This window comes from Primulina eburnea, chromosome 15, assembly GCF_022965805.1.
Source record: "Primulina eburnea isolate SZY01 chromosome 15, ASM2296580v1, whole genome shotgun sequence".
In the NCBI taxonomy this organism is placed as follows: domain Eukaryota; kingdom Viridiplantae; phylum Streptophyta; class Magnoliopsida; order Lamiales; family Gesneriaceae; genus Primulina; species Primulina eburnea.
In genome coordinates, this window is record NC_133115.1 from 9,525,783 (window position 1) to 9,541,350 (window position 15,568).

Consider the following 15,568-nt stretch of genomic DNA (forward strand, 5'->3'; position numbering starts at 1 on the left):
ATGAATATTGACAATAATCGACAATGGATATTTTGAGAATGGAGAAATAAATCTTGAATTGAGAATTAGAGATTGAGAATTGAGTATAAAAAATGAAAAGGGTGAGGAGTATTTATAGGTTGAATTCGAAAAAAAATTAAATAATGTTCAATGGTCAACTATTGCACAATGGTCGGTGAACATTGATCATCAACTTCCACAAAATCCTAGCCGTTATTTTCTTTTTTTTAAAAAATCAAATAAGAGAAGACCCGATGGGTTTCCCACCAGGTTGATCAACGACCACTTGATCATGGTCCTTAACCTCCAACGATCACTTAATCTGTTGATCATGACCATCCACTTTTTTTTTTAAAAAAATAATAATTAAATATTGCCAACCCGCCGGGCTCAACCAATCCGACCTGGCGGGTAGACGAGTTTTAGTACCTAAAATCTTAATCGAACTGTCTTTGATCGATCATGATAACGATTTTGGGTCAAACATGTTGACCTAGTTAACCAATCCGTTGAACACGGGTCGGGTTGGACCGACCTGGTTCAGTCCAAGCCAGCACGTGGCCAGGTCTACGCGTAAGATGGTTTCGTAATAGTTTTGTTTATTATTATTATGCGTTACACAGATAATAAAATGGACAAAAAATGAACCACAAAAATCCATATAAGAGCGTCTAACATGTTAATTTTGTAAGATAAATTTTCAACTTGCTCCAGCTCATGAAAAAAAATTAATTTTTATGTCAAAAATATTATTTTTCAATGTAGATATAGATTGATTTGACTTATTTTACGGATATAAACATGTGATACCGACACGTAAGAGGTTTACTCAAAATGAATGGTTTCATCTCTTGTAAACTTGAAGGTACACCACTACGCATTAAAAGTTCGAATATCATTTATATTGACACCCAAATTACTAAAAATTATGTAGCTTAATTGTAGATATGAAGTTGAAATTTAAATTAGAAAAACGATTTTGCTCTCGAACTAGTTTAACCTGGTCACCACTTTCTGGTAGAGATGTGAACAGCTCCTTGCATTGCAATGTACAATTTGTTCTGTTCAAGAATATTTATAGAAGCAATTGGAGGTCCTTCCTTAGTCCTATTAGGAAAAGGAAAAATGATGATTAAAAACACAGCATTAAAAATAGCTAAAATGGAACTGTTAAAACTTTGCGGATTGATCCTCTTACGCGGTTTTTTTGTCAAAGAGACGCACGGATACACCGTTTGGAAGTTATGAGGGAGAGTGTAACGAAAAGGGACGACATCGAACCCAAGGCCGCGTTCAAAATTTCGGGAGAACAACCTGGTTTAGCAAGTTTTTTAACCTGCAAGGCGAGAATCGATTGAATTATGAAAAATAAATATGTTTTTGAGTAGATTATAAGAAATGAACCAAACAAGGAATAGCTCCACACAACTCGAAGTAAAAGTAAAAGAGAGGGAAAACAATTACGCAAGAATCATTGCGGACTTGCTAACAAGCATGGTTCGCAATCACGGTCACGGAGGTCACCGTTCAAGTTCTCATGACATTTCACGGAACGATCACAACGCGGATATTTTTTAAAAAATTAATATAAAATTGAAAATTTTAAAAAAATATTTAAAAATATGTAAAACAAAATAAATATCATTTAAATAGATTATTTGATGAAAACAAGATAGTAAATATATTTTTAAAATTTTATTCACACCTTATTAAATCACAAAGCATATCTTTGTTATATATCGAGATTTTCACATCCTTCTCAAAATTAAAATATACTATGAAGAAAGTTTTGGGTTATAATCAATTAAATTTTTGAAAAAAAATTAATTGGAGGAAAGAAGATATTGTATCTCATAAAATTTCGTGCATTTCAATGCAAATATTAATTTTTATAATCTCCAGAATTCTAGAAAACACCACGCAAGAATTTAGAATACTTATATTGACTTATACAAAACTAAAAAATTCAAACAAAACACCAAAAGCCCAAATATTTATCAAATTTCAACAACTTCGAAATTAAAAATACAAAAGATAAAGAAATATAATGTATTACTTCAAAAGAAAACACAATATATTCATACCTTATAATTCTGAGTACGGCATAATTTCAACTACAAAATTGAGTATGGATATGTGTGATATGCAAATCAAGAAAATAGTAAATTTAAGCATTAGACGGTGCTTTCAAATCAAATAATAAAATACTTTACAGCAATGCAATGCACATTATTTGAAAAGATATCTCGCAGATGTAGATTCACTTAGAGACATTATTTGAAAAGATATTTTATATCTAGATTGACCAACTTGACCCAGAAAAGTGGGCAGAGCTCTTCAACTCGACCAAAGAGTTTGGGCCGAGCTCAACCCACTCTTCAGACCTGGAGTCGTGAAGAGCTCGACACAATCTCGACCCAAAAAAGAGCTCGACCCACCTCGACCCCGAGGTGGTTGAGGACTCGACTATCGTTATTTTTTTTAACGTTCTATTCCGTGTCGTTTCGTCGATCCTTGCCGTTCCACAGATAACACGGCGTTTTCTATCTACGTAACGACGATCCAAAGCATCAACGTTCACACCCCGGAACATCGTCAAGGTGGGCCTCGTTCTCGTTCCGGAGCGGCCGAAAACCGTTTCTGCAAACCATGGTAACAAGCGAACTAACCAGTTTCTAATAAATTAAGATTTTAGGACAAAATTATATGATTGCAAGAATTTGCAAGTCCTATAAGAATTTCAGAAACGAGCAAGTACTGCACATGTCTAGACAAAAAAATCACACATGACTTAAAGGCCGGCTAATACTGCAGAACCATTCTTCGGCACATTACCTCTTCACCGGGGAGCAAGAATTTGTAAAACGGATCACTCACCATTGCACTAAAAGCTACTAATATAAGTAATATCACAACTCAATTTTAAAGCGTGAAGCAGCCTAAACGTTACATTTGATCTCTGTACCACATAGGAAGCAGCACACATGATGGTGAGAATGATCGTTGTTCCCCACAAGATCCATCAGCGTCTGAGAGAATTCTTTTGTTAACTAGAGAATCGGCCATTTCTTTTTGGGTACCCACATTTTCATAGGATGTATCAAGGAAAGAGTTTGAACTAACTATAACATGACAAGGATCCAGCTAACCTCAAAGTCATAAAAAGAACCAAACACTTATCCTCTTATGATCTGTAAAAGTTTGTACTACTATATTGGAAGACTCGATTACCAAAGTATCTATGGTGAAAGGTATGAAATTAAAAATAGAAGTCCTGGATATATTATACCTTGTCAACTTGTAACTGAAACTGCTTCATATTTTCAGTATAATCCTCATCCTGGAAACTAGAAACTTTTTTTTTTTTTTGATACGAAACATTATTTTTATTTAACTTTTTGAAAAAAAAAGTTACAAAGGAAGTGGATGAGACATCCACCGGTTTTTTGAAGCTAAAATAAAGATAAAAAAGTCAACTTAGAATGAAACGCCAATCCCTAACAAGATCAGATATAAATAAATGATGAAAAGCTTGAACTCTGGTAGTCCAAGTCGCCACTCTGAATCTAATCTTCTCCCATAAACACTCCGTCGACTCTTCTTTGTCACTGAAAATTCTGCTATTGCGCTCCGTCCATATCGACCAAAAAATGCAATGCACAATAATATACCAGAACAGTCGACCTTCCTTCTTTTTCAGAATTCCATTTTCCATGACCAACATATCTCTTGAAGATTTGGGGAAAACCCACTCGAAGCCCATGTGTTGCATAACCCTGATCCAAATTGTCCTCGTAAAAGAACAGTGTAGCAGAAGATGATCCTGATTCTCGTCATTTTTTCTACACAAGGTGCACCATTGAGGGGACAGTACATTATTCGGCTGTCTCTTTTGAAGCTTGTCACAAGTTTGCAATTTTTCCAAAGCAACTATCCAAGAGAAAACCTTTACCTTTTGTGGGATTGGCACTTTCCAGATGTTTTCGTGGAATTTTGAGAATTGATTATTCGAATCTTGGAAGAAGGAGTGGTAAAGAGATTTAACAGAAAAGACTCCCGACGAATCCCCTAACCACACCGCTGAGTCAGATGAGCCTACACTCAAAGAAACTGGCTCTAGAATTCCTAAAAGGTTAGTAAACTCACCCAACTCGACATCGTTCAACCCTCTTCTAAACCTGAAATCCCAATGAATAGCTGAATCGCCTTGGCTAACAGGGACCGTGAAGTAGTGGGCAATAGAATTGTTGACAGACGAAGACAAACGAAAAAGATTTGGGAAAAGATTTTTGAAAGACACCCCACCCACCCATGTATCCTCCCAAAATCTCAAAACATTCCCTCCCTTAAGCACGGTTCCAATCAAGTGTTGGCAGGAAGAATGGGACCGAGAAATGAACTTCCAAGGGCTTCTGAAAGTTGAATTCTTAGCCGCCTTGATATCCCTTCCATTATCAGCGTACCCGTAAATGCTTCCCACAACTCTTTTCCACATAGAGTCCTGTTCAGTCGCACTTCTCCACCACCACTTCCCTAAAAGTGCTATATTCCTCAGCCGTATGCTGCTTAAACCTAAACCTCCCAATTCTTTCGGCCTGCACACAAGAGTCCATTTAACAACATGACAATGAGCCTCCCCATCCGCACCATCCCAAAGAAAGTTCCGCATTAGAGTTTCCATTCGTTTTGCTACTTGTTGAGGCACCATAAACAGTGACATGAAGTATGTAGGATGGGCGCTTAACACCGAAGAAATTAAAGTTAATCTTCCACCCCGAGATAAAAATGATTTTTTCCAGCTAGCCAGTTTTGTTGACATTTTGGAAACGATCGGTGCCCAGAATTCGAGTTTCTTGGGGTCACCTCCCAATGGTGCCCCGAGATATTTGATAGGCCATTGTTCTTTCTTGCATCCCACCGTGTCAGCTAGCTCATCGGTCTCTTGATCAGCCTGGTTCAATCCTAGCAAAGAGCTCTTATCGAAGTTTATTTTCAGACCTGATTTTGAGCAGAATGTTTGAAGTAGTTCCACTACTTTGATCAAATGAGCTGCATTTTGGACGAGGAAAAGAGTATCATCCGCAAATTGTAAGTGTGATATCTCGACTTTATCTTTGCCAACCTGCAGTCCTCGCACAGCGTTTGTTGATTTTGCATTATCAACCAATCTCCCCAACCCATCAATCACTAGATTGAAAAGAAAAGGGGATAGGGGGTCACCCTGCCTTAGTCCCCTTTCCCCCTTGAACTTTCCTCTTGGTCTACCATTGATGAAAACAGAATATGAAACACTCGAAACGCAACCCATGATCCATTTCCTCCATTTATTCCCAAACCCTTTCATTCTAAGCACGAAATCTAGAAATCTCCAATCTACATTATCATATGCTTTTTCCAAGTCAACCTTCAAAATCCATCCCTTTTTCTTTTTTCTTCTATACTCCTCGACGACTTCGTTGGCAATTAGGCAACAATCTATTATTTGTCTTCCTTGAATAAATGCACATTGACTTTCCGCCACTGTTTTGCTCAATACTTTCTTCAATCTATTTGTCAAAACCTTGGCCAAAATTTTGTACAGGCTTGTAACTAGACTGATGGGCCTAAAATCTTTGACCTTCGTTGCTCCATTTTTCTTCGGAATCAAGCAAATGTAGGTCTCGTTTGTTTTACCATTGACGATCCCATCATTGTAAAATTCCACAAACACTCTTGTAAGATCATCTTTGATCGTATCCCAGCTTTTCTGATAAAATGCCAAAGTAAACCCGTCCGGCCCTGGAGCTTTTGTACCGTCACAGTCAAACACTGCTCCTCTGATTTCATCCTCTGAAAAAGGTTTTTCCAGCTGCTCGGCCTCATTCATGTTAATTGGCATCCACTCCACTCCATCTAAACCCGATCCATCCCCTTCAGATTTCCTGTATAATTGTCTGTAGTAATTAATGATCTCATTTTCAATCTGTAACTCATCCGTGAGCAATGACCCGTCGTCCAACTCTATCTTGTCTATAATGGCTTTATTCCTCCTGTTTTGCAAAAGAGAATGGAAGAATCTTGTGTTCTGTTCCCCATCTTTCAACCATTTCAACTTTGCCTTTTGAGAGTCCATTTGTAATTTTCGAATAAGCATAGTCTCCATCTCGCACCTTACCTCTCGCCGCTGCACATTTAAAGAATCCGACCACCTTCCCGCCTCCTCTAGTTTATCCAACCGGGTAAGCTTATTTTGAAGCTCTGAAATTTTCTCATTAATATTTCCGAATACCTCTTTATTCCAGCTTAGAACCTTTATTTTTATGTCTTTTAGCTTCAGCATGAACTTATAACCTTCCCAACCTTGATGATTCCCACTTTCCCACCAGTCTGCCAAAGACTTTTGGAAGTTGTTATGTGTCAACCAAATATTTTCAAATCTGAAAGGAGATGGTCCCCAATTGTGTTTTGTGGTGTCTAAAACTAAAGGGTGGTGATCAGAAGTTACTCTCGGCAGTACTGACTGCCTGAAAGTTTGGAAGATTTCCTTCCAGCCCTCTGTAATAAGGAACCGATCCAATCTTGAACATATTGGGTTGTCCCTGAAATTTGTCCAAGTGTACCTCGCATTGAGTAATGGAGGATCTAGCAAACCCAACTCCTGAATCAGAGTGTCAAAGCATTGCATACTTACTGTGTTTGTGTTGCTGTTTATTTTTTCGCTCAAATTCCTGACAACATTAAAGTCGCCTCCTACACACCAAATATTCCCACAGATTGTGTGCAAGCCTGCTAATTCTTCCCAAAATAGATGTCTTTTTCTCGGATTGCAAGGTCCATACACTGCTGAAAACCACCACTTACAACCCTCTTTCCATTGTAATAGAATAGAAACAGAGAAATTCCCAATGAGATTATCACTGACCTGTACCACTCTTGGATCCCACATAACTAGAATTCCTCCTGATCGTCCCTCCGAAGGTAAACTTACCCAGTCAACAAATCTTGATTTCCAAATACTTGAGACAAAACGACGGTCCACTTCACTTTTCTTTGTTTCTAACACCACCGCAATATCAGGATTTTCCTTTCGAACGACCATTCTCACTAACTCCCGCCTTCTCGCCGACCCTCCCCCCCTAATATTCCATGAGCAAATCTTCATGGAAAACGTACGCAGCCCTTCGAAGATGATCCTTTCTCGTAGTTGATCCCACATTTCAACCTAGCAAGTTCTCTACTCATCTTACCCGGTGATCTTCCTAATTCAATTGCACCCGCTGAGCTACTGAACGCTTCTCGAATGACACAGACAGCATCTGATTTTGTCCCCCTTTCATAGCATTTGGAATTGTTTTCCTCGGACCCATACTTAATGAGAACACTTGACTGTCCCTTACTGCCCCACCCCACAGAACCCAAGCGACAACCCCAATTGATAGGAAGACGAAGGAAATAATTATTGAATGTTAAAGAGAGTGAAAGTTTTTGCGATGTTAAGCTGGAAAGTACCTTGCCCACTGAAGGATTAGGATTATCTAGAGTAGAATGCTGAAAGAGTTGCTGGTTATGTTCTTGTGAATCGAATAACCCTTTAATGTCCGCACTGAAAGATTCATTGTTGACTATGTAGTCCGAGTGAGAGGAAGCGTGACTTTCCGATTCAGAAGCATCAAATTCGTCATCAATTATGTCATCCTCTGATTCATTTTGAATGGTATCTTCAAAATCTTCGTCATGAACCTCCCTCTGCTTGTTGTAATCTGTGTTGTAGATTGCCTTCCTGAACAGCTCATTGGCATGGACTGTTCCCCCGACTTCAACCACATCAGAAGCATCAAAGGTAGCATTGTTTGATTTTCTGCAATAGCTTTGTTGATTAACTTGGAATGTTGAACTCTGCCCATTTTCATGTCCTGATAAGCCCATCTCTTTGTCTTCTGAATTTGATAAGGATAGGACTGGAGATCTTTGAAACTCGTCGATCGGTTTTGGAGTAACATTATGTATGATTTTCTCCGCCTTGTTTGCAATGGACTGAGTTACCGGTAAGGTTGACTGCTCTGCTGCTTCTCCGTTCTTGTTCCGAAGACCGTGACCCTGTTCAATTCTTTCTTGTAGTCTGGTTGTGTTCGTCCCAATATTATCCATGTATTTGCCATTATCAGAAAGTCCCCGACCTGCCACCTTCTTCTTGCCGTTAATTAATGCTTGGGCATATGTCTGCTTTGCATAGTTGTCGAAGGCCTGACTGTCAAAAGTTTGTGTAATGATTGTGAGTTCCTCGTTGACCCCGTTTAAGGGAATCATTATTTTGTTGTTGATGAACCCATCTCTTGATCCTTTAACCTTAATCTTGGCTGCCCCTAAGTCTCGAAGACGCCTTGTGTCCTCACTAACCTGTAGGAGACCCCCACATTTTGCCCCGATCATTTTGAAGTTGTCCAACGACCAATGGTTCCAAGGGAGCCCCAAAATTTTGATCCAACTGTTGCAGCACTTGATTACCGAACGTGTGGAATTGATGTTTGGCCTCCATACCTCAAAATCAAGTGTCACTCCATTTTCGAAAAAACCTCTTTTCAAATTAATGTAAGTCGAGAATTCCTCTGTGCATTCCGGCCACCAAACCGCTTTGTTAGCTTGAAAAGGATGTACTTCGATCCTTCTCTTCACATCTTTTCCCAGTAGCCTTTCAACCTGTATCCACGATACGTTGACCCTTCCTATAGTGATGATAATGGCTTCGTTCCAATCTTTTTTTGTAAATTGCCAGCCATTATCCTCGTTAGGCTTCTTCATCCCTTGATTGAAAGCCCATCCTTTCTGATGAGCTCGATTCTGCTTGTCTGTATCTCTGTTTTTATCTTGACCATACGCAGCTGGTTGTTGTTCCAGTACCTGTTTTTCACCAGACAGAAGGTTAATAAGAATTTCTGATATCCTTATCCATCCTAGACCCTGAAAGCCACATGGAATGATGATATTTTGTTTCTTCCCCTTTGAAAAGAATCTCGAAATCTCTATGAAATAGCCTCTTTTGTTCACGAAGCGTTGTGCTATGACCGTCGCACTCCTGGTCCTTAGTCGATTGAAGTCCACACACGACTGGGGATTAAGGATGAAGTTTCTGAGCTTAGAGTTGATCCATGTAGCTTCGTCAGGAGCTAGATCCATCAGATAGCTCGCATTCCTTGTTTTTTCACACCACCGAATCGTCGAGCCCCCATTAGCCAACTTTAGTGTGAATATCTTAAATTCGATTTTGACTGTCCCCTCTCTTACCGTCGTCTTCATGGCATGAGACATTTTCCCAGTGTTGAAACTGAAAATCCGACCCGGTTTTGAAATTAATCGTAAGAATAGTAGCCAACTAACTCAGCCGGAAATAGGGTTGAAACAAAGAAGCTCGGCTGGATGAAGGAGACCAACCGAAGGTTAAGAAGTAAGAGACGGAAGGAATCGGAAGAAAAGAAATACGAGAAGAAATCCGGCGGCCGGCGGCCGCCGGCGGGTTCAGATAAACGGGGCGGCGGCGAGACTCAGTAGATGAGGTTGTAGATGATACAGAGGTTGAGGTCGGCTGAAAGAAAGGAAAGTGAGAGGGAAAGCATTTTCAAAAAATTGCATCTTCCAAAATTTTCAATTGTTGAAAACATGAAACTAGAAACTTGTTTCTTTGAACTCATTGAATCGTTCGAGCATATAGCATCATTCATACATATTTCATCCTCAGTATTTAGCATGCTGTCAACAAACTCCAAGGAGACAAATGGTGAAATACCAGTATAGTAAAACAATAGGAACAAATAAAAGAAAATCAAATCAACTCTTTTTCTAACGAAGGAACTAAACTTCATTCAGAAAAGCTGCGAATGCTATGCTGCCACACTCAAAAAGCTATCGAATTTGATGATGCAGATGTAATTACAAAACTCAGTGACTGATTATATGAGTCTCCAAACATCAGTCGCAAAATCAGATCTAACGGCATAGATAACAGTAGTTTAGGATGGAATCTCAAACCATGTTCGAGAGCGTCGATCCGTATCACTGGCATAAGGCGCATAAGATAACTGCCCAATGTACTGTAGGTATGACATATCCTGATCAAAATCAGATCAGATTTAGTTCCTTCAAAAGTACTTTAGTTTGTGTAACGCAACTTGGAAACTCAATTTTCCCATGAAAATGCACATGATCCAATGCTCTCTCGGTCCTAGTTGACACCAAATTTTCTAAAAATGTATATTGTTCCCACAAAATACATTATCAGGAGTCTACTGGTAGGATCTGCTCTTAGCACTCATTAATATATTTGCTTACCTTCGAAAACAATCTACTTCCAACCCACTGACATTCTTCTTTTGATATAAATTTCAATTATACATTTCTGAATGCAACTTGTTTCAATCAAAATATAAAGCTAAGCCTTTTCCTCACACACCAAGGAGGAGAATTTTACCTTTTCTGAATCTTCCGTTTCATGTTCCATAAAACAAACAGTAAACCGCCAATCTACTACCTCCTTTTTCTCATAAAGTCCAAGTATTCAATTTCTTTATCTCCAACCAAATAAATTGCAGGACTCAATCAGTAAAATAATAACAATTCCAAACAAAAAAACGAGCAATTAAAAAAATGCATTTACAATCCACTGATGGCCCGTGATCCAGGAAGTATGCCTCCCACAAGCATAAGGATATCAAGGGAGAGTCCTGCTACGGATACATTCAATACAAAAATACAATTATCAAAATTTGATGATAAATTAAATATAAAAATAACATGAGATAACAGCAAAATCTAACGAGACAATCGTTGTAAATAACAACCAAAAGTAGCAAATACACATAACATATATTTTTATGTAAAGATTCATTTTTTGTTAGAAATTCACTTCAACATGAACGAATCTAAACAAATTTGAAGACTTGAAACCAAACCCAGTTCAAAGAAACCTAAGAACATCCAACCCAAAAAAATCCATATATAAATCAGCAAAGTTTAAAAATGCTGATTTACATCGTAGATTACCTCGGTTCGGTTCCTGGGCAATCGAATTTGCGGAGCAAGCCCGTTTTCGTAGGGTCGTTGATTGATTTTAAAGTATCGTTAGCTTCGCCAGCAGCGTTCGGTGTCGTTCGTAGGTAAAAAGGGGACGAAAGTCCTCAATCAATCTTTGTTTTTGATTTATGACTCATGTATTATACGTGCAATTTTTTATATTTCTTCAAATCTAATAGGTATATATATATAATCCAATATCTATGTATGCATTCCAAAATAATAATCACGCTAAGTCTGTACTTAGATTGGGATGATATTATTTTATAGAAATATCATCCAAGATTTCTGTTAAGAAAATATTAGACAGGTCAGCTTGAAACCAATTACGGTTCGTATATGAGATATACATCACTTCAACCGCTCTGTTCATCTACTGATATATCTTTTTAACCGACGAGTTTCAACCTCTATCAGAACCGGATCATTTAAGAAGGACTACTTATTGCTCAAAAACATTCTCTGACAGGCTTAATGCATTCAAAGTATTACATCATCTTGAAGTCAACATATATACATATGTTCCAAGATTGATCTGCATTAATGAGTCTATCCCAAAGAAAGGAGACCAAGTATAGACGTCATGTTCTGATGTTAAATGCAGTTACTATAAAAGGAACTTCTCAGGAAAAGCACTTCAGAACGATGCTGAGCAAAAGGAAGATTAAATGCGTTCATTAAAGAACATTTAATGCTCATAAAGACGACATCGACTCATCTATTCAGAGAATCAGATTAACGTTGCTATGTCCTTTCCGACCGTTAAGGAAATCGTGTATATTAACGGAAGTGTATGCTTGCAAAAAGATGGCTCTCGAATTTACAACAGGATAATCAGCTTGCTTGCATACTTAAAAGATCTCCGAGCGCTCCTAAAAGAACACATACTTCTTCGCTCAATCAGCACGCTTTTCACAGCACATCATTTGATCATCTTAGGGTCATTTTTGTGCTACTCACACTAAACCGTTTATTCTCATCAGTGACCTTTTGGTTATTTGATCTAGTCTTGTTATCTGGTGAACTGAGTGTTCTTAATTTCCAGAAGTGTAAAGTGATCACTAAGAGTTCCAATACAGGCAGTATGATAAGTCCTGATTGGAGTGGGCTGTTGCAAATGCATTGTAAAGCCAAAGTCTTTTAGTGGAACTCTTCCTGGAAAAGGAAGAAGGAGTGACGTAGGAGTATTCAATCTCCGAACATCCATAAAAATCTTGTGTTATTTACTTATCGCAAGCTCTTACTTTTTCAACCGCAAATTTGTTAAGTTGGCTATAAGTGTTTGCACTGTCATTGGAAATTGTAAACTGTTTTCCGCACTCATCAGTGGTTCAAGTTTCCAACTGTTTGAGAAAGAATTTTCAACCGCCTAAAAACGTTTGAAAAACCTATTTTAAATAAGAAAATTTGAAAGAGTTCATTCACTCCCCCTCTAAACTCTTTCCCGATCCCAACAAGTGGTATTAGAGCGGGATTTTTCTCAAACACTGATATCTTTTGAACACTTATGGCATCTTTCAATAAAATTCCTATGTTCTCTAAAGAAGATTATGATGATTGGAAGATTCGTATGCATGCACATCTAGCAGCCCAAGATGATGATATGTGGTACATAATCACTGAAGGGCCGATGAAAATCCTGAAAGTAAACACAGCTGCAGCTACAATCGAAGGTGCTCCTCAGATGGTAGAAAATCACAGATCCGAATGGACTGCTGAGGATAAGAAGAAAGCAAATTTGGACAACATTGCAAAAGATATCCTCTACAAAACTCTGGACAAATATATGTTCGCCAAGATCAAGACGTGCACTACTGCCAAGGAAATATGAGAAAAGCTTACTCAATTATGTGAAGGCAATTATCAAACAAAAGAAAACAAGTTGATGGTTGCTATTCAAAAGTTTGAAAATGCAAAAATGAAGCTACGAGAAACTCTAGTAGAATTCGACGAACGGTTCAGTGGTATCATTATTGAACTCATTTCATTAGGTAAAGATTATTCTAACCGTGAAATTGCTCTAAAGTTTATGCGAGCTCTTCCCAGAGAATGGGACTTGAAGACTATCGTAATGCGAGAATCCAAAGACCTGAACAAGCTGGAACTTCACGACCTCTTTGCTGACCTTAAAGCTTATGAGTTCGAGCTTGGTATACGAACTGAAGAAGATCCATACACCTCTCAACAGACGAAGGCACTGCCAGCTACTACAGCGACTCTTCCGGTCGAAGAGTTCCCAAGTAAGAAATCGACCGTGCAATTAAGCCATTTGAAACAAGTACATTTTATAATTTGGTGTACCACAACATAACAAATAATTCATTTACTAATCGTGTAAGAATGAAAATCACTGGTGATTGAGCCATACATTGATATTGGTTAATCCAAAATATTTTAATCTAACTCAAATATTATTACAGTCAATCAAACAAAAAAAACACAAATTTTAAAACTATACAATGTTTATCTCATATTGCAAACAAAATAATGATTCATAATTACTTATTTCTCAAAAAATGCTAATTTATCCCGTACAATTAACAACTCTCTAAATAAATTTTTTTATTGTTCTCATAATAATGACACTAAATACGAAAATAATTTCAATATTATCAACAAAAATAATGTTACTTTTTAAGAGTCGCTCGAATGAAATGGACGCCAAAATCAACAGAAAAATATTATCGCCTGACAATGTTAACATTCTTATCAAAAAATAACATTATAAAACAAAATTATTTCAATAATAATAAAAATAAATTAAAACATGTCAAATACTTCAAAATTACCGATGCTCGATAAATCAACGTAGCGTAATCGGAAAACACAACTGAAAACAACAATCTGTGACAACCTTTAAGAATCTTGGGCAAATGAATCGGAGGAAATTAGCGCGAAAAAAATGAAATGGACGCAACATAGAATACGTGACTCTGTGTCACCAGATTCTGAATCCGTGACAGAGAGTCACGGATTCAAATAAATCCCTTACCTTTAAAAAAAATAGAATCCGGAAGAATTTCTCCCGGATTGCTATATTTTGATAACAATTCCACTTTTGCAATATTTTAATAAATAATTTTTTAATTTATATTATTTTTAAAAAAACCCATAATTCTCGACCCTTAAGTTATTTTTCAGTATTTTTCTAATGTAGTTGCTTTTTCGTAGCTTCTTTAATAAATAATTTCATGGATGGTATGACGGAAAGTGATTTTTTTTAATTGAATAGGGAAAAAAAGAGTTTTTAGTTGTTCATTCAAAATCGTGGGGAAAAATAAATGGCTGTTAATGATATAAATATCGAGTTTTAAGAATTATCCCGATTTTATAATTAACACTAATGACTCAATTAGCTATTGGCATGATTTTGCTGCCAAATTAGTTTTAACAGGTAAAACCGCTTTGCTTTATTCCATCTATTCGTATTCGTATTTATTGCATAATATTCATACATACATAATCTTAATATATATGTTAGAGTATGCGCTCAACAAACTAACTTGTGGTTTGGACTTTATTGACTCTGTTGGAAACTTAATTCCGGCGTTTGACAAAAGACTCACAACTGAATTCAGCAACTAAATGCAACCAACTGATCGACGTAACTGAACCAAGCTTAACTGATATTTCAGCAGATATCTTCGCCAGTTCATTCTAGCCAACTGATTTGTTACCAGCTGATCATTCAGCTGTACACGTCATGAAGTGAAAACGACAACCGACAAATAGTACAGTCATCTGCAAACTGGTAGTGGAACGCCGCATTTCAGAATGAGCAGTGCACGACTGTCAGAACGTACCGACGTGGCAATCAACGGTAAGGATATTCAAACATTCTTTAATGTTACCGTTGTAAGGAAAGCCTATAAATAGATGAAGACAGCATAAAGAGAAACAGAGACCTTCAGTTATAATCTTACTTGCTGTTACGCTGCGAAAATACTTGCTCACAATCAGAAATCAAAGCTCTCGCTCACAAGTCATATCAGTAGTATTCAGACTACATCTTAGAGCTTACATAACACTTTGTAATCGCTGTTTGATTTTCAAGTTGTACTAAAATCAGTTACGATCTTTGAAAAGTGTTGTATACTAAGAGTTTCAGTTTTGTCAAAGGGATAAGTCCATAACTGAAGTGGGTCAGTACATTGCTTGTATTTGATCAAAGTCTTTTAGTGAATATCCTATCCTCGTGATAGAAGGGGTGACGTAGGAGTTATTCAAATCTCCGAACATCCAGAAACATATCGTGTTATCTTTACTTCAGTTTTTCATTTTTCAGTTAGATACTCTATCATTCATTCAGTTTATTTTCCGCAACTGCATATTCAGTTTAACTGATTGTTTTTTATCGTTGGGATATCTAGTTCAGTTTGTAACAAAACTGAACTCTCTTTTTTGAAGGATTTGACAAAATCGAGAAGTGTTTATTCAACCCCCTTTCTAAACACTCATAGTCTTTTAACCGATCCTATCAAGTGGTATCAGAGCAGGGCATATCCTTTCAAAGATTATCTACACT

At 37.4% G+C, this 15,568-nt stretch overlaps 1 protein-coding gene across 7 annotated transcripts; it reads right to left on the reverse strand.

Annotated features, from left to right (window-relative positions):
* Nucleotides 1–1,022: 1,022 nt before the first annotated feature.
* Nucleotides 1,023–11,204, reverse strand: LOC140814376 (uncharacterized). 7 transcript variants are annotated; one of them, XM_073173323.1, is made up of 7 exons: nucleotides 11,014–11,204; nucleotides 10,628–10,694; nucleotides 10,442–10,535; nucleotides 10,003–10,082; nucleotides 9,636–9,723; nucleotides 3,290–3,343; nucleotides 1,023–1,336 (listed from the first exon to the last, which is right to left on the reverse strand). In XM_073173323.1, exons 3-7 carry the CDS (start codon nucleotides 10,469–10,471, stop codon nucleotides 1,211–1,213), a joined length of 378 nt encoding a protein of 125 aa, XP_073029424.1. In that variant the 5' UTR covers nucleotides 10,472–10,535; nucleotides 10,628–10,694; nucleotides 11,014–11,204; the 3' UTR covers nucleotides 1,023–1,210. The 7 variants fall into 7 exon arrangements, with proteins under 7 accessions (XP_073029424.1, XP_073029425.1, XP_073029426.1 ...); XM_073173324.1 differs by having other exon boundaries at nucleotides 10,442–10,541; XM_073173325.1 differs by lacking the exon at nucleotides 10,442–10,535.
* Between the last annotated feature and the right edge of the window lie 4,364 nt (nucleotides 11,205–15,568).